This window comes from Mauremys reevesii, linkage group 1 (assembly GCF_016161935.1).
Source record: "Mauremys reevesii isolate NIE-2019 linkage group 1, ASM1616193v1, whole genome shotgun sequence".
Taxonomy (NCBI): Eukaryota; Metazoa; Chordata; order Testudines; family Geoemydidae; genus Mauremys; species Mauremys reevesii.
Genome location: NC_052623.1, coordinates 21,499,696 through 21,525,045, shown reverse-complemented (window position 1 = coordinate 21,525,045; position 25,350 = coordinate 21,499,696). Strand labels below are relative to the sequence as shown.

The 25,350-nt window shown below is 48.3% G+C and overlaps 1 protein-coding gene across 3 annotated transcripts in view; it reads right to left on the bottom strand.

Moving 5' to 3' along the window:
- USP35 (ubiquitin specific peptidase 35) overlaps positions 1 to 25,350 on the bottom strand; it is a 63,055-nt gene that overhangs the window by 20,429 nt on the left and 17,276 nt on the right. For all 3 annotated transcript variants that reach the window (XM_039491365.1, XM_039491357.1, XM_039491375.1), the window contains exons 2-8: positions 18,938 to 19,634; positions 13,683 to 13,818; positions 8,953 to 9,082; positions 4,072 to 4,173; positions 2,441 to 2,599; positions 1,767 to 1,960; positions 1,559 to 1,652 (exon numbers count right to left, since the gene is read on the bottom strand). In XM_039491365.1, coding sequence (XP_039347299.1) covers positions 1,559 to 1,652; positions 1,767 to 1,960; positions 2,441 to 2,599; positions 4,072 to 4,173; positions 8,953 to 9,082; positions 13,683 to 13,818; positions 18,938 to 19,619 — 1,497 coding nt within the window. In that variant the 5' untranslated portion in view covers positions 19,620 to 19,634. The remainder of the gene's footprint in view (positions 1 to 1,558; positions 1,653 to 1,766; positions 1,961 to 2,440; positions 2,600 to 4,071; positions 4,174 to 8,952; positions 9,083 to 13,682; positions 13,819 to 18,937; positions 19,635 to 25,350) is intronic.

Genomic DNA, 25,350 nt, shown 5'->3' with positions numbered 1-25,350 from the left:
CAGACCTTCTTGATGTATTTGATTTCCTCTCTCACCCGGAGTTCACAGCACTACAGGATCCCAAGACTTTAGTTTTGAAACAGACACAGGCAGGCACCGACTCACCCTCAGACACCAACACCACGAAAACAACCCAATATTACAAACCCTGGGAATCACAGGGTCAAACACTCACCGTTGGAAGCCCCAACTGCTCAGGTTAGTGAGGTCCACTGCAGAGATTCCTGTCTGCCACAGACCAGAAGCTCCTTGGCGTCTCCTCCAGGTGAGTAGGGGAGGAAGGCACATGTGCCTTCTCCCCCGCCCCCACCCCCGACCTGTCCTGCAAGTTCAGCCAGGGCTGCCTCTGCCGGCCAGCGTCTCTCAGCGTCTCTCGTTGCCTAGCAACAGCTGCTGCTTCCGGGAGACGCAGAGTTTTCAGGCGCGGGGCCCAATTCGGGGGAATCGGGCAAATCGGCCTAAGGCCGGCCCTGCAAACTATGAGCCATGTATCACCACTACTGTGATGTCTGCCTGAGTTGGCAGGCAGCCTGAAACAAGAGCTCCAAAAGCTGTGAACTCATTCATTTCTAAAACTCACTGAATCAAATGAATATTTGAATGTTAATATTAACTATTACACCAACCAAACCAGGGGAGATTATAATCTGAAGATTGCCCATTCTCATGAGTGAGAGAGCTTGGGAGAGACCACCACTTATATTTTTCCAAATCTGAACTCCTGGGTAAATTCTGCGCCAAAATATTAAAAATTCTGTGCACAATATTTTAAAATTCTGCAAAATTCTGCATATTTTATTTGTCAAAATAACACAATATAATCACTCCAGTTTCAATTATTTGGGTAATTTATTTCAAAATACTGGTCAACAAGTATGTCAACAACAGAGACCCCAAGAAAAAAAGATTCTCCCAGGAGTAGAGCGTTAAAGAAACACCTATGACAACCCAGTTCCAGTTGCAGGGTACTGGAAAGGGCTGCATGGCGCCCCCTCAGAGCCCAAACACCTGCACCTCCCTCCCCCCAGAGTCCAGCCATAGGGCACCTCTGGCCGAGACACTTGCACCCCCTCCCTCCCAGAGCCTTTACTCCCCACAACTTCTTTAATATTCTGCCTGGGGAAACAGTGCAGTGCGGCCCTGCCCTTCCTCACCCTTTACCAGAGCCACGTCTCCCATGCTTTCTCCTATCCCTGGGCAGATGAGGATCAAGCCAGGCAGCCAGAGCATGCAGAGTCTCCATCCCCACCAGGGTGGGCACGTCGCTCACTGCAAGCTGGAGAGCCAGGCTCTGCAGAGTACAGCAGCCCCTACTGGCAGCCAGCAATTCTGCAGTCCCAGGTCTGCAGGGGAAACATGAAATTCTGCACAGAACATTAATTCTGCATTGCGCAGTGGCACCGAATTCCTCCAGGAGTACATAAGAAACAGAACTGGGCACTTTATAAACTGCACCAAGACACATAGGCCTCTTATCAGCAATTGAACCAGGCAGGGTGTAGCACCCAGATGAGCCATTCTATCGCCAACGGTACAAACAAGAATGTGCAATAATTACCTGACTGTGCTCCAGAAATGCAAAGAGCCACTGGAGCTTTGTCATCAAGGGCTGAGAATTGCTTTCGGTTAAATTCAGCACTGAGTGCCTAAAGCTTTAAAAGCAAATCAAAAACACAGACAGAGAAAATTAGCCATTGGGGAAACCCAATTTCTGTAGCAGACAAATTCACAGCACTGTTGATAGAGGAGAGGGAAAGGAAACCTACTCGGAGGCCATGAAAAGAGCCTGAATGATGCTGTTCATGTAGCAGGTGTTCCCCAGGTTAATTAACCCAATCTTCCCCGTGTCAGATTTGGAAGCTAGACGTGGGTAGAAACAGGCCAGCTCATTCTTCTGGGAGGTCCAAGCATTTTGTCCCAGTAAATGTTTAATTCGGTCTTCATTTGGAATAGGAAGAGCCTTAGAAACAACCAGAGATTTTTGTCAAAATCCATTTTACTTCCTGTGATGTAATAAAGAATCGCTAACAGGTACCAGTAGAACTTGTTGGCAAGGCTTCCGTGGGAAATTCAGGTCACTGGAAACTCATAGGGGGCAGTATTGACTCCCCACTATGACTTGCTTAAGCATCGTATAACTTACTCTATTTTATTTGGATTAGAGAGGTGGCTGGAAGCAACACTTGTGATCAGGACCCCACAGTGCTAGGCACTGCACAGACACATAGTAAGAGATGGTCCCTCCCCGCAAGACAGGGCCATGCTGCCCAAATAAGATCCAGATTCAGAATCTGAAGCATCCCCTTCCCCACAGAGTGAGGAGAGCTCAGATATGTTTCAGGCCCATCTCTAATGATGAGAAAGTTGCTCTGTACTGAACAGCAAACTAAAGCTAGTTTACATGCGGTTCAGAGGACTCGACTAGAACTGCATGACTTACTTTGATTGCTTCCATGACCGGCTCATAGAGATCTGGAAATCCTGAAAACCGGAAGAACATAGAGTGGATCAGCTCGGCCAGCTGTTCCAGGCAGCTTGTTGCGGAGTTGGAGTCTTCCTTGTTCAGAGAGGCCACCAGTCTGGGAATGTGGGGAAGAAGCTAAAAATAGCAAAAAAGTTAAGTCATTGACATAAGTCTCAGACTAGTTATGCATCTACACCACACACCACACACTGGATTAAGGTATCTGTGTGAAATTCACCCCTTCCAGAGGGCCGGCACACAAGGCCTGTGCACCACTTAAATCCCAGTTAGGGCTTGACCCCTAACTGAGATTTAAGTGGTGCACAGGCCTTCAATCTATTGAAGTCAAGAGCAAAGCCCCCTGGTCTTCAGTGATGCAGGATCAGGATCTTAAACCTTATTTTGAGGGCTTAATTGAGGCTTAAGTGTGTTACCTAGGCCCCATGTTAGGCCTTTGCACAAGGGTGAATTTCACCCCCTCTCTTAGTCTGTGCTGTCTGTCCATACACACACTTACTAGGGAATGGAATGTTGCCTGCTGGAATGGAGCATTAAGGAGCTTAACCTTAAACTATGAGCTACATCTATTGCTAATTGAGCGTATGTTGATTAATCTGTGATTTGTACCATTTTATTGAAATCTCTATAAACTATAGCCGGATGGGTGGGAGGAGATGTCCAAATAGCCAAATTGATTATTTTGTTTTAAATCCACTCTTTATAGAGGAAATTAAAGCAAAAAAGCAGCTCTTAGTTTACAAACTCCAAACCCAAAAGACCTGTACACAAGTGCCCCCTGCTGGGTCCGTAGCAGTATGGAACTAATATATTCTTCCCAAATGTGCTACATCCTGGTTTAAAAATTCCCATGGAAATTCATGCAACATTTCTCACTAATTTGTTCCCTGTGATTTCACCTCATCTGTCCTGAATGACTATTTTTGAATGAAATTATCTCTAACACTGCCTCTGGCTTGTAAAACAGTTGCATGCTTCTTTCATTTCAAGCATGAATCTGCTTTTGCTAATCTGTGGGGATTTCATTCATTGAGAAAAATGGGACATTTTGTTGGGGAGGGAAACAAACACCTTTTTGCGATCAATATTTTCCTAAGCTCTTGAATGAACATTTCTCAGACCTCATCAAAGACATACATGCCAATATAAACAGATAGGAGGCAAACCTGTCTGGCTTCCTATGTTTGCTAAGCCAAAGAAGGGAGGAGTTATCAGGGAGAAGGTAGGAACCGGCTTCCCAGTCTTCATCCCTGGTCTCCTGCTGTAGCATGTTTGCTTGGTCCCTTGCAATCAACTCCTTAGGCTCAGAGCACCCCGTATACACCAGCTCTGGTTCCCCTAGTGCCACCATCAATCTGCTGTAGAGATGGATGCAAAAGGTTCTGAGGAGCAGCTGAGGAAGGACTGGGTTCCGATTTGTGGCATGCCATGAAAATAATCTTGAGAACCTCTGGCCATGGAAGATGATTCTCTAGCGTCTTTGCATCCAGGCTCTTTTTCAGCTACCTTAGCTATTACATTCATCATACTGAACTGGGGTATGATATGCTCCGTATGACACACTTGTCTAAGTCTGGATTTAGCCTTACCAAGTGGAATGCTTCATGCGAGTGCTGGAAACTCAGCAGCATGTACAGTAGAACGGACAGCGCTCCCTCCCTCACAATGGGGTACAGCAACTTGGAAAAGACCTATGGAGGGAAAAGCACAGAAATGCTTTTAGGCATTAAACATGGTGGTCTTATTAAGATTGGTAGAGACACCTCTGCATGACTCAGGAAACTCTCTGATCTGCTGTTATAAGCCAGGTAGGGTGAGGCCCGGTTGGTGCACGGATGGGGAGAGTACCATGGAATACAACTTCAGACTGTACAGGGTCTAAAAACAGCAGAGGTAGAGGGATGTTCTGGAGCCGCAGGCCAGGAAGATTAAGGATAATTCTAGTTTTGGGATGATGAAAGACCACAGTTGAGGCTGAGAGACAACCCCTGCCCTGAAGAGTTTACATTCTAAACAGACACGACATGTACACGCTGTCCCAGCACTGCAAGCCTAATCCCAGCTAATCCCGGTGTGGAGGAGAATTGGGGGAAGAGGACTGAAGTCTTGGAGAGCGAGCCCGCCCTGCACTCACCCTGCAGCGACAGCTCCTGTCTTACAGAGCCGGGCCTGGTCTCTCTGCAACCCGGTGCACGATGGGATCGCAGAGCCACTCAGGTTTGGCCTGGCCAACCCTCCAAACTGACAGGAGGGAGGCAGGGCCAAATTTGAGTGAGTGGTATTGCGACCAGACGCCAACTTCTGGCTGGGCCAAACCTGTGTGATGCTGCGACCCTGAGCACCAGGCAACAGTGTCTGAAGAGGAGAGTGGGGCTCAGCCCCATGGGACAGAAGCCATCGCTGTCCAAACCCCACCTTCCACCCCACAGCCTCCCCTGTGTACACGACAAGAACTGTACATTTGCCTAGGCCACTGCCCCGTGATGGGTTAATCCAGCTCTGGGCATGGCCACCTTCCTGCAACCCAATCGTGGGTCAGGACCCACTGTGTGGGAAATATTGTTATAGGGAGTCTGTGGCAGAGCCATGAACACAACCCAGATGCCAGGAGCTGCAGAAGTCAATACTGGGGGAGTGATGAAAACAGAGACAAGGCCCAGGAGGGAGACGGGAGAGTTTTAAATCAAGACAGCCGTCCTGATGTGGAGACCTCTCTGCATGGAGACGGTGAGCGGCAGCAGCTGGAGAGCCGAGCGCCGGGGAGACCGTGAGAGGAGACGAAGGCACAAAAGGTGACTGCAGCACAGGTGGAATAAAAGGGATCTCATTAACGTCCCACCCAGCTCAGCTCCCTGGGCACGGTAATTAAGAGCTGCTCCCAGAGGAAACAGCTTCTGTTCCCTTCACCCTCCAGATTCCTACTTCTGGGGGAGCAATTCTTGAAGTCAAGTTCAAGTGTATTTATAGCAGAAGCAGCAGCCTTCGCCAGCACACCCGGCTAAGTCCCAAGTGCTGCGATTCCAGGTGCGTCGGCTGACGGCGGCTGGGTGAGATGAGACGGAGGGACTCACTCAGCTCAGCGGCAGCAAAGCAAGGAGCACAGAGCAGCAGGGAGAGGTCAGTCTCTTTATCCTCCCCTCCACGAGACAGATACTGAATCCCACATCCTCACGCTTCAGCAACCCCAGAGGCCAGTGCGTGCCCGGGCTTCCTTTTCCTGGCTGCCCTGCCAGCCCAGAAGCAGTGACTGCTGCTGAGCCAACACATTCCAGAGCACCCTGTCTCTCTCCAGTACCAGACAGGGAAGGGCTCACTTGGCAGCCAGGTGAAGTGGGGAAGGAAGGAAGGAGCATGCACCGGCACTGGGCATGGCAGGGAGAGACACCCTGCAATGCTGAAGATCACGGAGAGGAGAGAGGTACAGGGCAAGAGAAAGGGAAGGTCTGGGTGGCGGGGCTTCCTGTCATCAGGACCTAGACTGAGTGGGAAGGGATGCTCCTGAGACAAGAAGCCCCATCCCCTGTTTCTGGGATTGCCATGTGGGCGGCTGCACAACAATAGATTTGATGGACGAGTGAGGGCAGGGGCACAGAAAGATCTCCAAGAGGTTTTCGTGCTGTGGTGAGGAGTCCCTCGCAAAAAGAGAACGTAATGAGCCTGTGGTTACAGCACATGCGTGAGAGTGAGCAGATCCACCTTCTATTCCTGGCTCTGCCATGGACTCGAAGCTTGAACTCTGGCAAGTCATGGGCCCTCTCTGGGCCAGGAGTTTCCCTCTCTGTAAGGGGAGGATAACAGCTTCCCAGCTCACAGGAGCGTTTGGAGGCTCACCACTCAACAAGGTGCTGGCACTGCTACTCGGGATGCCAAACATAAATGTGTCACATGTGCATTGCCCTGCCCCCAGTAGCCAGTTGTGGGCACCCGCTGTGTCTCTCCACCTGCCACGACCATGAGACTTTGGGGCAGAGACTCTCTGTTGCACATGTGTAGTGTGCCTCGCCCAATCCCTCATCAGGGCTGCCACAATGCCAAGATGAGTTGAGCTCCTCATATGGGAAAAAAAAAGTGCAAAGCGATGTTACATTTTCTAAATTAATCCTCACTTTCTTTGCCATGATGTTTCAAATGTCTTCAGCCCCTCAGACAAATCACTGGAGCCTGCGCGTTGAAAGCAGAGGGCTAGTAACCATATCCTCCTCTTTCAAGATCAGCATCTCACAAGATAACGGGCAAAAAATGCCAACACTCCCGAAGCGGATCTATAACCCATTGCTTCCACAATCCCAGCAGCTAAATGCATCACAAGCCAATTTTAAATGGCTGTCAGGTCAGTTTCTAATGGATTAACATCGGAAGGAAAGAAGAACAAAAGCAGCACCAGGAGAAATAATATGCCCCTGCCATTCTGTTTGGTTCATTCAAGAGGTACTTGCAGTTAACAGTAACACTTTACACTTTAATAGTGCCTTCCATGGCTGATTCTCCAAGGTAGGTAAGTATTGTTCCTGTGACATTGCACTCCATATGTTTATGGAAATATGCTTCTGAGTATGAATATAATGTAACTGGAGTATGCTTTATGCAAAAGGTCTCTTGTAAGGTATCATTACAAAGCTTATAATCTACTCAGTGTGTTCATCCTATTTGTATCTATGTATCATTCTTGTATCTAAAACTAGAAATATGAAGTATTACTCTGAAGTCCTATTGTAATTATGCAAAGTGGGGCCATTAACGGTGGCTTGGAATCTTGATGGCTCCCATTAACTAGGACAATTGGTTGTGAATGGCTCTGTTTACTTGCAAAACTTCCTGGGTACATGCTGGCCAGCCTTGGAAGAATGGAGACTAGGGGTAGGGTGACCAGATGTCCTGATTTTACAGGGACAGTCCCGATTTTGGGGTCTTTTTCTTATATAGACTCCTATTACCCCCCACCCCCTGTCCCTATTTTTCACACTTGCTGTCTGGTCACCCTAACTAGGGGTCTCACAGGACATGTGACCATATCACATGATACTGGAATCCATCTTAAACCTGGTGCTTTTCCATTTCGAAGGAGGGGTGGGGACCCAGAACGAAACGAAGGATTCCCGCCTTGTGCCAACGCTATAAAAGGGGGTGGAACAGAACAAAGGAGTCCCAGTCATGTGGAATCTCCTGCTTTCCACCTAAGATGCCTGCTGGAACTAGCAAGGTCAGGGGAAAGGACTGAGCCCAGACTAGGAAGGAGTCTAGTCTGTGAAAGAAGCTTATTGGAACATCTCTGAGGGTGAGATTTGCTTGTACTCAGTTTCTTAATGTGTTAGGCTTAGACTTGCATGTACTGTTTTATTTTGCTTGGTAACTTATTTTGTTCTGTCTGTTATTACCTGAAACCACTTAAATCCTACTTTTTATACTTAATAACATCACTTTTGTTTATTAATAAACCCAGAGTAAGTGATTAATACCTGGGGGAGCAAACAGCTGTGCATATCTCTCTATCAGTGTTATGGGGAGCGGACAATTTATGAGTTTACCCTGTATAAGCTTTATACAGAGTAAAATGGATTTATTTTGGGTTTGGATCCTATTGGGAGCTGGGTGCTGAAGACAGGAGTACTCACTAAGCTGTTTTCAGTTAAGTCAGCAGCTTTGGGGACGTGTTTCAGACCTTGGGTCTGTGTTGTAGCAGGTTAGCGTATTTGGCTCAATAAGACAGGGTTTTGAAGTCCCAAGCTGGCAGAGAAAACGGGCTTAGAAGTTGTCTCAGCGCATCAGGTGACAGTCCCAAGGGGTCTCTGTGACCAAGCTCGTCACAGTCCCCCATCGTACAAATGGGGAGACTGAGGCAGAGAGATGCAGGGGTAATATTTTCTCAAGTGGCCATTGATTTTGGGTACCCAACTTGAGACACCCAGGACCTCATTTTCATACTGCGCTGAGCATTCACCACAACAGTTAAAGTCAATGGGAGCTACAGATGCTTGGCACTTCTGAAAATCAGGTCCTAAGTGTCTCAAGTTGGGCCCTCCAACGACGAGGGATCCAAAATCCACAGTCATTTTAGAGGTGGCTGTAATTGACTTGTCTGAGGAAACACGTTGAGCCAATGAGAATCAGGCAACGAACTCCTGACTCCCAGTGTCCTGCTCTAGCAACTAGGCAGCTCTGCCTCCCACTTCTATATATCCATTGTATGTGGGGGCAAGAACTGCTAGCTAGAAAGCCATACAAGGCAGATTCCAGTCTACCAGTTCTGTAGATAGTAAGGTAAGGTGGTTACAAACTCCAGTGGGTACAAGCCACTAGCACAGCTCCAGTGCACCGAATATCCAATTCTACGGTGACCCCGTTAGTCACCTGGTTGCAGCACTAATGTCAATATACGTCTCAGTCAAATTTGATCTAAAGGCTGGAGCGTCTCTGTCCTGTTCTAAGGGGGAAGGACGGACTCCACAGCCATGTCTGAAGGGCCCACTGACCTTTTCAATTTTCAAAAGAGTGACTTCAATCAAGATGCTGAACTTTTTCACTGCCGCCAAACCCTTCAGTAGAGCGATGATCCATTTGTCAATGTTCTTCCCTAGGGGCCAAGAGACCCAGTCAATCATCCTACAATGGAAAACAAATATGTGGAATAATGACTTAACATATGCATTATAAAATCCATGATGTCCCGGACAACCCCGTCACCTCCAAAATCCTATCCAGGAGCTTGGGACAACCCAAAAAGAAACTGCCCCCAAATAAACCATCCCATGTTTTACACTAAACCCAGTGACTGCTGGATTAGGATTTTAGTAATTCAGTCAGCACTACATAGCCATTAAGAAGGCCTGATCCAAAAACTATTAAAGTGGATGGGGAGTCTTTCCACTGGTGATTGCATAGAATCATAGAACCATAGAGTTAGAAGGGACTGCCAGGGTCATCTAGTCTAACCCCCTGCCAAGATGCAGGATTTGTTGCGTTTAAACCACCCAGACAGATGGCTTCAGCCTCTAATGAAGGAGCTTCCACAACCTCCTTAGGCATCTGTTCCAATGTCCTACTGTTCTTACCGTTAGGAAGTTTTTCCTGAGCTGGGTTTCAATGGATTTAGGATCAGCTTATAGTTAGGCTTGGCAGAATTTCAATATTTTTATTATAATGTCAACAGATAATATCAATGTTTATCTTGAAGCATTTTTTTCTATTTTTATCTATTTAATTTTGCATAGTTGCAGGAAATTATGTGGGGGCTCAGACTAATTATTTAATGACAGTATCTGTTGAGATTCAAAAAGTTAAAGCTTTACAATTGTTAGTGTTAAAACATCAATGGTCAATATCACATGTCAAAGTATACAGTGTAAATATCCTTAAATCAAACTCTAATAGATTCTCAGGCAGCATTTTTCTTGCTTTGCCTATTTGTAAATTTAGATTATTATCAAAGGAAATATTTTATCATCATTTGTGTGTGTTTGTGAAACCATCTCGGGTTCAATGAGCTTTCATCCAATCACAATCTGCATAGGTTCCTGGCAGGTGATGGGGAGTCCAGGTTTCCAGGTTTCACTGCTCTGGGGCAGGCCCACCATGGCAGAGTTTCCTGCCTTCCTTCCGTGGAGCTGAGGAGCGCAGAAGCCCCAGCTCTAACTGGGCTCTGTCCCCATATTCACAACCTGGAGCCAAAAAAAAACCAAAACCCTGAGAGACCCCGCTTGAGCAGCGGTGGAAGGGAGCAGAATCATGCACAGTTCAGGCAGCTGCCGCAGGTCCTGGGAACACATTTTGTTTCAGAAACACCACGTCTGTGGGTCTGAAATGAAATTTTTTGAAATTTCCCATGAACCAGAAATTCTAAGTTTCAGCCAGCTCTACATAGAACTCCACCTAGCTCTTAGACAGTGCTTTTCATCAGTAGACCTCAAAGCACTTTACCGAGGAGGTCAGTATCATGATCCTCATTTTACAGATGGAATAAACATAACACCACTGAAAGGTAGCCACACAAATACTTATGTGGACAGAGATAGAAACGATCCACTGAACTGCATTGTATAACCAGAGGAGCAAAAGTCCTTAGAGGTACTGAAGATCCAAGGACAACTTTTGTAAAAGGCATTTTTTTCCAATGTCCTTGGCCAAAATATTCCATTCCTCACTCCCAAGGGCGGCTCCAGGCACCAGCACGCCAAGCGCATGCCTGGGGCGGCAAGCCACGGGGGGCGCTCTGCCGGTCGCCGCGAGGGCGGCAGGCAGGCTGCCTTCGGCGGCTTGCCTGCGGAGGGTCCGCTGGTCCCGCGGCTTCGGTGGACCTCCCACAGGTGTGCCGCCGAACCCACTGGACTGGAGACCTCCTGCAGGCAAGCCGCCGAAGGCAACCTGCCTGCCGTGCTTGGGGCAGCAAAATACCTAGAGCCACCCCTGTTCACTCCCCCCATAGCTGTTGTACTGTGTGCTGATTATCCCCTAGCTAGAACCTTCCCACCCCAAAGGTGGCTGCCTTCACTCATGACTGAAAGATTTTTTCTATGTATGTGGTTTCTAAAGCATTCTGAGATGAAAGGGGCTGTATACACATGTAAACTATTACTATATTTGGTATGTGTTGAGGTAGCTGGTTCCATGCAAAAAAATAAAACCCCTTTAAGTGACTTTCAAAGTAATTCCACTTCGAAGAACGAATGATGTTAATGTAGCTCTCTGGAGCACCATCAGTTTATAAACAGTCCACCAAAACTTCCGCCTGGCTCCTAAGTGAGCCTAATTACATTTCCCAAGCTCTGCTTAATGTTTCGGTAGCAATGAGTAATCATTCACTGTAACAGAGGATTTTACAGGAAAGAGGCAATTGATTTTGCGACGGCTATTTTTGGAATCTGGAGCTCTTAGTGGAATTATCGATTAGAGTCCACAGCGGCATCTGGGATTAGTGCCCCATGAAAAGAAAGAAAAGACCATGTGGGTTGGAAACAGCACTGAAATACAGACGCGCTTTGACTCGGCTCACTGTAGACTTTATGAAAACAAACCCCACCCTGCAAGTCAAAGAGAATTTTGTGCTGGTGAAAGGGATGTATATGCAGAAGCCTCTTATTTATCCACAGTCCAGGTATAATGGCTATGCCAGTAAACAGTGCTAGCTCCCCACGTGTAGCCTGGGATGTGATGGACGCACCCAGCACTAAGACTGGTAGGGAAGGGGTTAATGCTCTGCATAGGGAGCCAGGGAGAAGACCAGCTTCACTTGAGGGAATCTGCTCAGCCTGCCCTTTATGGAGGAGTGTTTGTACTTGGGCTCATGAGAGCACACATTTAACCTGGAGGACAAGGTGGACGTGGGTATCAAAGGAAAACAGGAAGTGGCCTCTGGGAGGAGCCCCCAGGATAAACACTCTCCTAGGCCAATCCTGCTCAAGGAACCTGGGAGAGGGAGGAGTTTTGGGACTTGGACACAGACCTGCAGAGGAGGCTGGTGACCCCAGAGAGGAGACTCTATCCCAAGCCTGACCTTGAAGGACCACCTCTGGAATGCCAGATGTTCATTCAGCCCTGTTCTCTAGCTCCTCGGGTCACTTAGGAACTGGCTCTTTAAACCCTCATTCTTCCTGAGTAGCCCTGCTCCCTGGTTAATGGGTTCTAAAGCGATTAGGGATGAAAGCCTCCGCAGCTCATTCACTCCTTGTCATCTCCACTGAGTCTGCTAACAAGGGGGATACCTCTTGTGTGACTCCAAGATCTGCACCGAGACCACCACCAGACGGCAGCCAAGCACCATTAGATGGCAGCTAATTTCCCATTTTCACCAAGTTAAGGCACATTTGAACCACTGTCCTGCAGGAGAAAAAGGTCCTCTGGCTTTTTAGTCATCCAGCCCCACTTCATTCCACTCCTGGAGCAACCAAAAGAGATAGCTCTGCCATTCTAGGATAAAAGATGTACTTGGCTGTGCATTGAGTGGCTAAACCCTACCATGTAATCTGCAAACTAGAGGTTAAAACCATGTCCAGGCAACATACAGGGAAGTTCTCCCCTTTGTTATTTTGAACCTTGGCTGCTGTAAGCCTTAGCTACATACAGACTTTGGTTGAAGGGAGCCTGGAATCTATTTCAGGAATAAACACAGCTAGGAAGATTGATTTTGTTTTCCCCCCCTCACCTCTTTGTGCAACTGCAACTGCTATTTAGCCAACCGTCCCAGATATAGGCAGATACCATAAATGTTAATGCAAAGCTGGGACACTGGGTAAACACTGGACATCAATTACAGAGAGAATCTGACAGACCAGACAAGCACCCTTGCATGCAGGCCAGGATCGGCAGGGGCTCAACTGCAGGCAGGAAATGGCAGACAGTACAACTTTGGCTTCCCTTTATAAGCTCTCTCAAGCTAGGTGGTTCTCATGCATCCATCGGGGTGGGATCTGGGTGCTACACAGTATCTGTGCTATGTCACCAACCGATTACTAAACAGCCCACCACCTTCTGTAGTTCCTCCGTGCTCCAGGCTTTCCAAGCACGTGGAGCTCCCCATTCTATAGCTGTGACTTTCACAGGAGCTAAGGTAGAAGGGAGCTGCTGCTCCGGAAGCCAGTCAGTTGTGCCTGACTAGCCACCAACACCAGCACCTGTGCTGCCCAGACCCCCATAGGGAAAACAGCAGCTCTGAGTTCAGGCTGAAGCCGTTTTCACAGCCAGGGTGCAAGCCACGGATACATCACCCAGTTAAATAAAGATCCAGTGAAAAAGCACCAGCAGTTGCACTCACCTTGGGCAAGATTTTCAGAAGTGCCTAGTGATTTTGGGTGCCTCCACTTCAGGTGCCCAACTTGAGACACCTTAAAGGGACTTGATATTCAGAGGGCAGGTTCTCAGCACTTTCTGAAAAATCAGGCCCTTTTAAGGTGTCTCAAGTGGGGAACCTAGAAATCACAAGTCCCTGTTGAAAATCCTGGTCCTTATTTCCAGAGTCCTGCATGCTTGGAGAGTAGTGAGGAGGGATAGCAAAATTCTCCTGTCTCCCCCCACCCCCCCCCTCAAACCTCCACACTAGGGCTGTACAGGATACCAGCAAATAGTATTCTTCTCCTAAGCCTGAGCCCTGGGATGAAATTGCTAGGAAGGGTTGAATGTAGCTATTGGGCAGGTCTTTCTCTGGCCCGAGGATGCACAGTAAGAATCCTTCCAGGTCGTTCAGCCACCAGTACCGCCTCACATCTCCTACCTACTGATCGCGGTCATCATCTGCACATCCGTTATGCTGTCGTCATTGGTTAGGTTTCTTATGACACCGTCCATGAGCTCTAGTGGAACGTACTGGACCACACTGGCCAAGGCATTCGATGGAGCTTCCTGCTCCTCTGTAAGACATTAGTAAGAACAGACAACATTAAAGTTGGAAGTCGCTGGGAAATCTGGTTTACATTATTCTGTCTCTACTGCAAAGGTCGAATCCTTTCTAGCTACACAAAGGGCCGGCCCATCAGCTAGTGTAAATCAGCATAGCTCCATCGACTCAACACTGATCTGTTCTGGGATGGTGGTTCCTATGTTCTTAACGGCACACAAGGCATGCGGTCGTGGCAGACACCCTGGGTGTTTTGTGAGGCACACAGCTGAAAGAGGGGCAGGGATCACATGCAAATGAATGCTAGCCCCTGGAGTGTGCTATTGCTTTTCTAACAGCTGGCCAATTGGTCCTGACCCCTAGATCCCTATGCAAGCAAATTCCCTCTCTGTTATACTACTCGTTCTCTACAACCTCCAGTGGGACATGTGACACTCTGCACCTCGTATTTACCATAGTGATATGATTATGATGCATCTTGTACAAGATATGCCATGTGAGGTGCCTATGGAAAAGTTACGGTTTGCTGAATATGATTATCTTATTTGTATAAAATGTATCATTTCTGTATCTGGAGTTACGAATATTAACTATGTATTTGTATTTCAAATGTGCTTGCACCTAGGTAACACTCATAAAGCTTTACATACAGTCTGTGAGCACACTGTGAATGGCCTATTCAAGTTGCATGGCCCATCAAAGACAATGGGCCATGGGGAAAGCTTATCTTCATCTGATGAACTGTCCTGGGGACACTTCAGTCACCCTGTGAACAATGGCTGCCACAACTCATCAGGAGCACGCAAGGGCTTGTGACCAGATCACATGACACTGAACTCCATTTTCGTACCTGTATTTTTCCACAAACTGGGCTGGGAAGTTGGCTTGGAACAAAGAGGTTCCAACCAAATGGAAGAAACTATAAAAGAGGGAAGTGACATCACCATGGGGCCTCATGCTCCAGACCAGAGAACACCTGAAAACACTTGTGGAACAAAGACTGAACTGGGGAAGGGGGATCCCAGGCAGGGAAGAAGGAAGCCTGCCTGTGCATGGAAGCTTGATGGCCTGTTTATACTATCTAACAAGATGAGACACTGCTTGATTCAAATCCTATCTAGTGTATAAGACTTAGATTGCGATTTTATTTCTCAGGTAACCATTTTTGATCTGTATCAGAGGGGTAGCCGTGTTAGTCTGGATCTGTAAAAGCAGCAAAGAGTCTTGTGGCATCTTATAGACTAACAGATGTTTGGGAGCATGAGCTTTCGTGGGTGAATACCCACTTCGTCGGATGCATGTAGTGGAAATTTCCAGGGGCAGGTATATATAAGCAAGCAAGAAGCAGGCTAGAGATAACGAGGTTAGTTCAGTCAGGGAGGATGAGGCCCTCTTCTAGCAGCTGAGGTGTGCAAACCAAGAGAGGAGAAACTTGTTTTGTAGTTGGCAAGCCATTCACAGTCTTTGTTTAATCCTGAGCTGATGGTGTCAAATTTGCAGATGAACTGAAGCTCAGCAGTTTCTCTTTGAAGTCTGGTCCTGAAGTTTTTTTGCTGCAGGACGGCCACCTTAAGATCTGCTATTGTGTGGCCAGGGAGGTTGAAGTGTTCTCCTACAGGTTTTTGTATATTGCCATTCCTAATATCTGATTTATGTCCATTTATCCTTTTCCGTAGAGACTGTCCAGTTTGGCCGATGTACATAGCAGAGGGGCATTGCTGGCGTATGATGGCGTATATTACATTGGTGGACGTGCAGGTGAATGAGCCGGTGATGGTGTGGCTGATCTGGTTAGGTCTTGTGATGGTGTCGCTGGTGTAGATATGTGGGCAGAGTTGGCATCGAGGTTTGTTGCATGGATTGGTTCCTGAGTTAGAGTTACTATGGTACGGTGTGCAGTTACTGGTGAGAATATGCTTCAGGTTGGCAGGTTGTCTGTGGGCGAGGACTGGCCTGCCACCCAAGGCCTGTGAAAGTGCGGGATCATTGTCCAGGATGGGTTGTAGATCCCTGATGATGCGTTGGAGGGGTTTTAGCTGGGGACTGTATGTGATGGCCAGTGGAGTCCTGTTGGTTTCTTTCTTGCAAGACAAACCCAAGAAAGACTAAACAACCCCAGTTCCCTCAGCCTCTCCTCATAAGTCATGTGCTCCAGCCCCCTAATCATTTTTGTTGCCCTCTGCTGGACTCTTTCCAAATTTTCTATATCCTTCTTGTAGTGTGGGGCCCAAAACTGGACACAGTACTCCAGATGCGGCCTCACCAATGTCGAATAGAGAGGAATGATCACAACCCTCGATCTGCTGGCAATGCCCCTACTTATACAGCCCAAAATGCCATTAGCCTTCTTGGCAACAAGGGCCCACTGTTGACTCATATCCAGATTCTTGTCCACTATAACCCCTAGGGGCTTTTCTGCAGAACTGCTTCCTAGCCATTCGGTCCCTAGTCTGTAACAGTGAATGGGATTCTTCCGTCCTAAGTGCAGGACTCTGCACTTGTCCTTGTTGAACCTCATCAGGTTTCTTTTGGCCCAGTCCTCTAATTTGTCTAGGTTCCTCTGTATCCTATCCCTACCCTCCAGCGTATCTACCACTCCTCCCAGTTTAGTGTCATCTGCAAACTTGCTGAGAGTGCAATCCACGCCATCCTCCAGATCATTAATGAAGATTTTGAACAAAACCAGCCCCAGGACCGACCCTTGGAGCACTCCACATGAAACCAGTTGCCAACTAGACATGGAGCCGTTGATCACTACCCGTTGGGCCCGACGATCTAGCCAGCTTTCTATCCACCTTACAGTCCAATCATCCAGCCCATACTTCTTTAACTTGCTGGCAAGAATACTGTGGGAGACCGTATCAAAAGCTTTGCTAAAGTCAAGGAATAACACATCCACTGCTTTCCCCTCATCCACAGACCCAGTTATCTCCTCATAGAAGGCAATTAGGTTAGTCAGGCATGACTTGCCCTTGGTGAATCCATGCTGACTGTTCCTGATCACTTTCCTCTCCTCTAAGTGCTTCAGAATTGATTCCTTGAGGATCTGCTCCATGATTTTTCCAGGGATTGAGGTGAGACTGACTGGCCTGTAGTTCCCCAGATCCTCCTCCTCCTCTTTTTTAAAGATGGGCACTACAGTAGCCTTTTTCCAGTCATCCGGGACCTCCCCCGTTTGCCATGAGTTTTCAAATATAATGGCCAATGGCTCTGCAATCACATCTGCCAACTGCTTTAGCACCCTTGGATGCAGCGCATCCGGCCCCATGGACTTGTGCTCGTCCAGTTTTTCTAAATAGTCCCGAACCACTTCTTTCTCCACAAAGGGCTGGTAACCTTCTCCCCATACTGTACTGCCCAGTGCAGCAGTCTGGGAGCTGACCTTGTTTGTGAAGACAGAGGCAAAAAAAGCATTGAGTACATTAGCTTTTTCCACATCCTCTGTCACTAGGTTGCCTCCCTCATTCAGTAAGGGGCCCACACTTTCCTTGACTTTCTTCTTGTTGCTAACATACCTGAAGAAACCCTTCTTGTTACTCTTAACATCTCTTGCTAGCTGCAACTCCAAGTGTGATTTGGCCTTCCTGATTTCACTCCTGCATGCCTGAGCAATATTTTTATACTCCTCCGTGGTCATTCGTCCAATCTTCCACTTCTTGTAAGCTTCTTTTTTGCGTTTAAGATCAGCAAGGATTTTATTGTTAAGCCAAGCTCGTTGCCTGCCATATTTACTATTCTTCCTACACATCGGGATGTTTTTTTCCTGCAACCTCAATAAGGATTCTTTAAAATACAGCCAGCTCTCCTGGACTCCTTTTCCCCTCATGTTATTTTCCCAGGGGATCCTGCCCATCAACTCTCTGAGGGAGTCAAAGTCTGCTTTTCTGAAGTCCGGGGTCTGTATTCTGCTGCTCTCCTTTCTTCCTTGTGTCAGGATCTTGAACTCAACCATCTCATGGTCACTGCCTCTCAGGATCCCATCCACTTTTGCTTCCCCTACTAACTCTTCTCTGTTTGTGAGCAGCAGGTCAAGAAGAGCTCTGCCCCTAGTTGGTTCCTCCAGCACTTGCACTAGGAAATTGTCCCCTACACTTTCCATCAAGGGAGGGCTGGACTGGGTAATAAATTCATGCTGGTCAGGCTTTTGACCAGGACAGGATGGTGCAGCTTTGGGTCTTAGGCTGGGGAGCTGGGGATATTTTGGCTGGAGTCTCTCTATTGTTGGTTCATGCAGTGGCTGGCAGAGCATTCATGAACACAGCTGGATGTGACCCCTGCCTGTGAATGTTTGTGTGAGGGCAAACGTGGAGGGCTTTGTAGCTTGTCACAACGTCACAATGTGAGAGGGATCAGCAGTACCCCAGTTCCAGGTTGCACCCCAGGGTGGCTCGTCACAGGATGACCCTGGATATTTACAGCCTGGGGCATGCTCCAAGGCACAAGGCCAAGGGTGAGGTTCCAAAGCAACCAGGGCAGAGAGGTGTCCAGCTCGCATGGAGTTTGTGGGAGTGGAGAATGGGCATTTACTGCCCACAGGGAATCAGGAGCCCCACTATGGGAATCTTTCCACTGGCTTTGCCTGTAGTTGGGTTGGGCACTATATCACTGTTTTACACCAGTACCCTGGTCAAATTTCAGCTTGTGTAATTAAAATTCTGCCTAAATTTCCTCTGCAATCTCAACTGGATAATATATGCATCACTTCCTGGCCTGAACGATTGGGTAGGGTTGCTGTGGACTTACTGTTGCATGTCAGTAGCAAATCATGCCATTCCTATTTTATAGCCTATGCAGCTGTGTACCTGTTATATTAAATTCCTGAAATGCCAGATCTTTTAGGACAATGTAAAATGTAAGATAGGGGTCGGTAACCTGTGACACGCGGCCCATCAGGGTAATCCGCTGGTGGGCTGCGAGACATTTTGTTTATGTTGACCGTCCACAGGCATGGGCCGCCCCTCCCCCCTCACACACACACACACACACACACACACACAGCTCCCAGTGGCTGCGGTTCACCATTCCTGGCCAATGGGAGCTACAAGAAGCATACTGAGGGTTGCCAGCCTCTGACGTAAGACATTCTATTTCATTATTAGCACACGGCTGAAAACACACTGTGCTGTTTTTACCTGTTGAAGAAATGATAGAAAAAACCTCCTTCAAGGATGGCAGAATGGAGGAAGTCTGAGCTCTCCAGATCTTCTGCAACAGTCCGCTCACTTTGTTCACATGGTCTAGAAACGCCATGATGTCATCTTCTTCTTCTGAGATGCACTGGAACTGCCCAATGCACCGTATCAGCTGCTGGCAAAACAAAATCTGGTGTTTACCTGTGGGAACACATTGAGGGTGCTGGGATAAGAGCTTACTGATCTTAGCGCACTGCTTGGGCCCAGGCCGCTCGCAGACTTTGCGGAGCACTTCAATCCTCAGCAGGCTGAAAATGTCACTAGCCGACGGGCTCTCCAAGACAAACTGAAGACCCAGGTGGATATAATCTAATACATAAAGGCTCCTTTTCCCTGCAGGCCCATAACCTTCCTGGAGGAGACTCAGGAGGAATCGGACATTGAAGAATTCCTCGAACTCCTCCGGGTGGTAGTGGCCGTAAACTTCCAAAACTTCTTTGCCGATCTCTCTCTTAAACTTGGTGTCACCCATGAGATAGAGCTTGGTGGAGAGTTCTAGCATGGACCAGCACTGCTCGCTGTCCATGGGCTGCTTTATTGCTTCGATGATGCGTCTCACTAGCCCTTGTTTCACGTTGTTGGGGTAGGAAGACATCATCACAGCTTCTAGTATCTTGTCCATTTCCGATTTCAGACTCTGAAACAATGTGAAACAGCAGCACATTAGTCCAGTTTTACTTTACCACCCAAAGCTACTGAGCACCCCTGGCTCCCGCTGGCTTCAGCAGGGATGGGGTTGGGTGCTCAGCACTTCTGAAAATCCAGCCACTTTTATTTAGGCGTCTAATTCTTGATTTCAGGGCAGCGTTGTCAGATTGTAAAATTTTAGCCTGTGTGCCCTCCCCGGCTCCCACTCCTCACCCTCCCATGTTACATAATATTACATTGAGAGAGTCCTATTAGAGGAGGAAACACCTTGATTGGTCCCTCTCCTAATATGCAGGGTGACAATCAAGCAATCAAGACACAACTCAGAGCTGATTCTGAGATATGGGGATGATCCTCAGATTAGACAGGGCCAAATTGTATCACTAGAGCAGGGCCATAAAGCCGGCTTAATCAGTTCCCTGGGGATTCCTCTGGCACAGTGTAAAACTGGCTCTCCCCTAAACCCTCCCCTTCTCCTGGTGTAAGGGGGTGTGGCTTGGGGGAAGGGGCGTGGCCGGAGCATCACGGCACTTCAGCAATCCCTGGGTGCTGTAACACCCCCTTTGGGCTGTGGACAGTCAGCTGCAACTAAGAGCAGCCTTGAGGTGTTTCTTACTAGGAGCCAAGTTGACCACAAGATCAGGCAGCTGCAAAAGTGACCTGGGTCCTGCAGCAACCACAGCTCGGCCAGATCCCAAAATTGGAGAGCTCTGCAAAGCTACCCTGCTGTAATCTGCATGACTATGGACATCTACTTCCTGGACAACACTGACGATTTCGTGTCATTTCTACCCCCTAGAGGCGCCCGGCTCTGGTCACTGTGCTGAAGTGTCTTTACTGTGGCTAAAGATACCTGTCGGTCTTTGTGTGTGTGTTAGATGATTAAATTGCCAGATCTGTATTTTAAAGAGCAGCCTGGGATGACACAGGTGAAAACACTCCCAATTTTGGAGACGCCCTTATGCTCCTTTTTGAGTTCACGCAGCCTCCCAGTCCCCGCAATTGGAGGCCATTTTCTATTCATGTCTGCAGACCTACTGTTCCAGATCATCGCAACCAACTCCCCTGCACAGCTTGCAGTGACTCACTCCCCATCTCCAGCTGTCAGCCTAGGAAAATCTCAGCACAAGACTGAGCGAGGGCCTGTTAGCTGCAGATCTGTCGCACGTGATTCTGCACCTGGGCTCGGACTCTGCAATCTCATTTCCTCCCATTTGTTTTGTTAGGAGTAATACCATAACAAATCCATGGCTACTTGTTGTCTCTGTGCCAGGCACTATGGTCGCTCGGAACGTCACAGCAGGGAAAGAACCCAGATCTCCCTGCTCCGGAAGTATGGGCCTCTAACACCTGAACTAAGAAGAATCTTCTTTAGCTCTTTGCAGTACAGGGTCCGTGAGACACTGACAAACAGTTCCAATTGTAGCCAGTCCGGGGGCTCTGGTAGAGGCTGATGCACTGGGATGACTAGGGTTGTCAACTTTCTAATCGCACAAAACCGAACACCCTTGCCCTGCCCCTGCCCCTTCTCTGAAGCCCCGCCCCTTCTCCAAGGCCCCACCCCTGCTCACTCCATCCCCCCTCCCTCTGTCACTCACTCTCCCCCACCCTCACTCACTCGCTCATTTTTACCGGACTGGGGCAGGGGGTTGGGGTGCAGGGGGTGTGAGGGCTCCAGCTGGGGGTGTGGGCTCTGGGGTGGGGCTAGAAATGAGGGGTTCAGGGTGAGAGGGAGATCCAGGCTGGGGCAGGGGTGCAGGAGGGGGTACAGGCTCTGGGAAGGAGTTTGGGTGCGGGAGGGGGTTTAGGGCTGGGGTGGTGGTGCAGGGAGATGTGGGGTGCAGGCTCTGGGAGGGAGTTTAGGTGCAAGAGGGGGCTCAGGGCTAGGGCAGCGGATTGGGAGGGGGCAGGCTCCGGAAAGCAGTTTGGGTGTGGGAGGGGGCTCAGGGCTGGGACAAGGGTTCGGGGGGGGGGTGCAGGCTGTGGGAGGGAGTTTGGGTGTGAGAGGGGGCTCCATGCTGGGGCAGGGGGTTGGCACGCAGGAGGAGATGAGGGGCTCAGGGTGGTGCTTATCTCAGGGGGCTCCCCGGAAGCGGCAACATGTCTCTTGACTCCTAGGCACAGGGGTGGCCAGGCGACTCTGCGAGGTGTGCACTGCTTCCGTGCACAGGCACCACCTCCTAGCTCCCATTGGCTGTGGTTCCCAGCCAATGGGAGCTGTGGAGCTGGTGCATGGGGCAGGGGCAGCACATAGAGCCTCCTTGGCCGCTCCTGTGCCTCTTTTCTGCAGGGACATGTCGCTGCTTCTGGGAGCTGCCCAAAGCCAGGTAGGGAGCCTGCCAGCCCCGTCAACTGGACTTTTAACGGCCTGATCAGCTGTGCTGACCAGAGCTGCCAGGGTCCCTTTTCGTCGATAACCGGACACCTGGCAACCCTAGGTATGACCCTCAGAAGAAATAGCAGGACTATGGGGGGCTCTGGTGATATATTACTAGCCAGCTGCACCTCATAAAAGGGCATCGGTCTGGTGTGGAAAGTCCTGAATTGGGGCTGCAGGAGACTGTGCTCCAAGGGGAACCAGTACTCTATACCTGAGTAGGGGAAAGCCCAGAAAGGGGCTGGGAACAGGGTGCAGAGGGTGGGTTGAACTTAGAGAAGCCCTGGAAGGGCTTTTTGGACTCTTGCTATTCTGGAAAGGGTTAAGTTTGACCAGAGGACTAAGCCATGAGACCATCTCCAACCTGTGTGGGGAGGGGTGAGGGAAAACAGACAGGGAGTGCTTGCAGCACCATGGTTGGCCAGCAGGGGGTGCTACAGGGCAGGTGTGCCCTATGACAGGGGGCTATATATATACTGTATATACCAGGGGTAGACAACCTATGGCACGGGTGCCAAAGGCGGCACGTGAGCTGATTTTCAGTGGCACTCACACTGCCTGGGTCCTGTTTTAAAAACCTTATTTACTTTACATACAACAATAGTTTAGTTATATATTATAGACTTAAAGAAAGAGACCTTCTAAAAACGTTAACATGTATTACTGGCACGCGAAACCTTAAATCAGAGTGAATAAATGAAGACTCGGCACACCACTTTCGAAAGGTTGCCGACCCCTGGTATATAGATATATGGCTGCAGCCTGGTGCCTGGATAGAGAGGATTTCAGTCTCCTGGGCTGTCAGGGCAGCACCTGCCACGAACAAACTTACTTAGAAACACCCCCCACCCCAATAATTTACCATTCCTCTCCCCCGCAAACAAGGTGTCTGAGGTTTTTGAGTTCAGCTTTGTTTAGGTTTAGCTTCTTTGGCTTCTTCTCTCTCTACCTTCAATGTTTAGAGCCCTCTCTAGCCCTCGCTGGATTTACTCCCGCTGAGGTACAGCAGCCTATGATAGGATTCTGCCCAGCTCGTGTGGGTTCTCTGTTTCCCATAGTGCTGCCAGCCAGCCCAGTCTTTACTGGAAGAGAAGAATGCAAATCCTGGCTGCTCATCCAGGAAACGCTGCGTTTTTGTGTTATACAGTCAAAGTGATAGGGGAGACAGAGCGAGAGATGGAGACTGCCGAGTCAGGTGGAGTTTGCCATTTGTCACTGCCTGAACTCACCATATATGGGGTTAGAAGGGAGACCTGCTGAAAGAACAAGGATTTCACTGGAACAGTTCAGAACATTCAAGTCAGATTTGTAGCCAGGCACTGGATGAAAACACTGAGCAGGAAAACCCATGAAAAATATTATTTAATCAAACAGAAATAATTGTGTCTTTTAAGACAAATCTATTACAGTGCCTTGCTGCTACCTGCACAAACACAGTAAGAGCCAGTCACCAACCTGCAGAGATAAGTCTAGACAGACAAGAAAGATACTGGGTGGGAGAAAGGTAGAATTATCTTCATTTCACAAATGAGGAACTGAGGCGCAGGGTAGATAAACTGACTTGCCCAAGGTCACAAAGCAAATCTGTAGCAGAGCTGGGAACAGAATCTAGATTGTTTGCAGCCCAGCCCACCCCTAACTGGAAGATCACCCTCCTTTCAACTTTTACCCAGCACTGCAGATCTACATGACTAGATTACGCAGCTGAGTTAAACCATTTTCTACTGGTCAAAGCACAGGTCTGGTTGTGAGGTGCGGAGGAGCCTGTTCCTGGTGCGGCCACAGCCTTCCTGTGTGACCCTGAGGAAGACACCTAACCTCTCTGTGCCTCAATTTCCCCATTTGTAAAATGGGGATAATAATACCTACCTACCTCACAGGGCTATTGCAAGACTTAATTCATTAATGTTTGCAAAGCATTTAAGCTCCTAAAATGAATGATGCTTTAACAGTGCAAAATGTTAGTGGGAATGGCATAGAAATATACCAGAGAACAAAGGTTCTCAAGAGAGGGGTCACGGCGAATTTTCTCAGAGGGTACAGTGAGTCTTTGAGTGAGTGGTGTTGCAACCTGGCACAGATATTTGCAGTGTCCTTCTCACTATTGGTTGGGAGGGGAGGGAAAGAGAGGGGTTCTCCAAGTTAAAAAAAATCCTAAAGTGGGGTATGATTCAAAAAAGGTTGAGCGCCTCTGCAATGGCAGGGTTAGATGACGTAATAGGTCTTTTCCAGCTCTAACTTTTATATATTGTACAGAGAAGGTGTCAGACTGTTTGATCCAAGTGATCTTTTCTGGCCATATTATAGAATCAGATTAGAACTATGGCTTTTTTCTGAGCTACTCCGCTTTTTTTTTTGTAGATATTTTCCAGTCAGACCATTATGATCCCCTAGTCTGACCTGCTGAATAACACAGTCCAGAGAATTCCACTCAGTAATTCCTGCATCAGCCTATATCTTGTGGTCGAGCTAGAGAACGTTTTCTCCTAAGAACAGAGCGACTGTTTACTAGTGGAAAAATTCCAAGCCAAATCACAAAGACACACACACACACATACAAAACCCTGTCTCCAGAATTCTTAACCAGCAAACTAACAACTAAACCATTCCACTTATCCAAATTATTACCTACCCCCATGACTGCACACACGCCAGGAAACATCTCCATGCTCATTCTGTTCCCTTCTGCAGGAAGTTGGCTGTGTTTTGCTCTGTGAAATCATACAAGGCGGTCCCAGCACGTACATGACTGCATCATTCCCAAATGTGCTTGGCCCTACAATGTGGCCACTGAGCCGTGATCCTGGCCTTTCTGTTTTGTGCTAGTTGCTTTTTATTGTCCTCCGCAAATACACTGGATTTTTTCCCCCAGTGCACCAGTCCTGCTCTGCCACGAAGTCCACACTGTAAACAAGAGACAGTTAGCTGTTGCTCCTAGTTTAAATGCCTTCAGTGACTGAATCACGTCCATGGATCAAGCCTGCATTCGGTTTGTAGGACAGGGTAGCAGTAGAAAAATAAGAAACCCACAAGTGATGGTGTTTCAGCAGAAAGTATTACAATGAGAGGAAGAGATGTAGAGACGAAGGACTGGCTCTGATGACAGAACTGACCATCTCGTGGTAATATAGACTAAAAGCAGGGAGGAATGAGCATCCTGCTGCTAAAACAGCTAATTACACCATCCTTCCTGTCCCCTGACTGTTTGTTTCATCCTCCTGGAGCATTTCAGGAGTGTGCTCCAGGGCAAACCGAGTTTACGCACGTCTCAGCTGGGGAACATGGAGTTTAGTTAAGGTTAGTTTACTCACTTTTGTTTATCGTTATC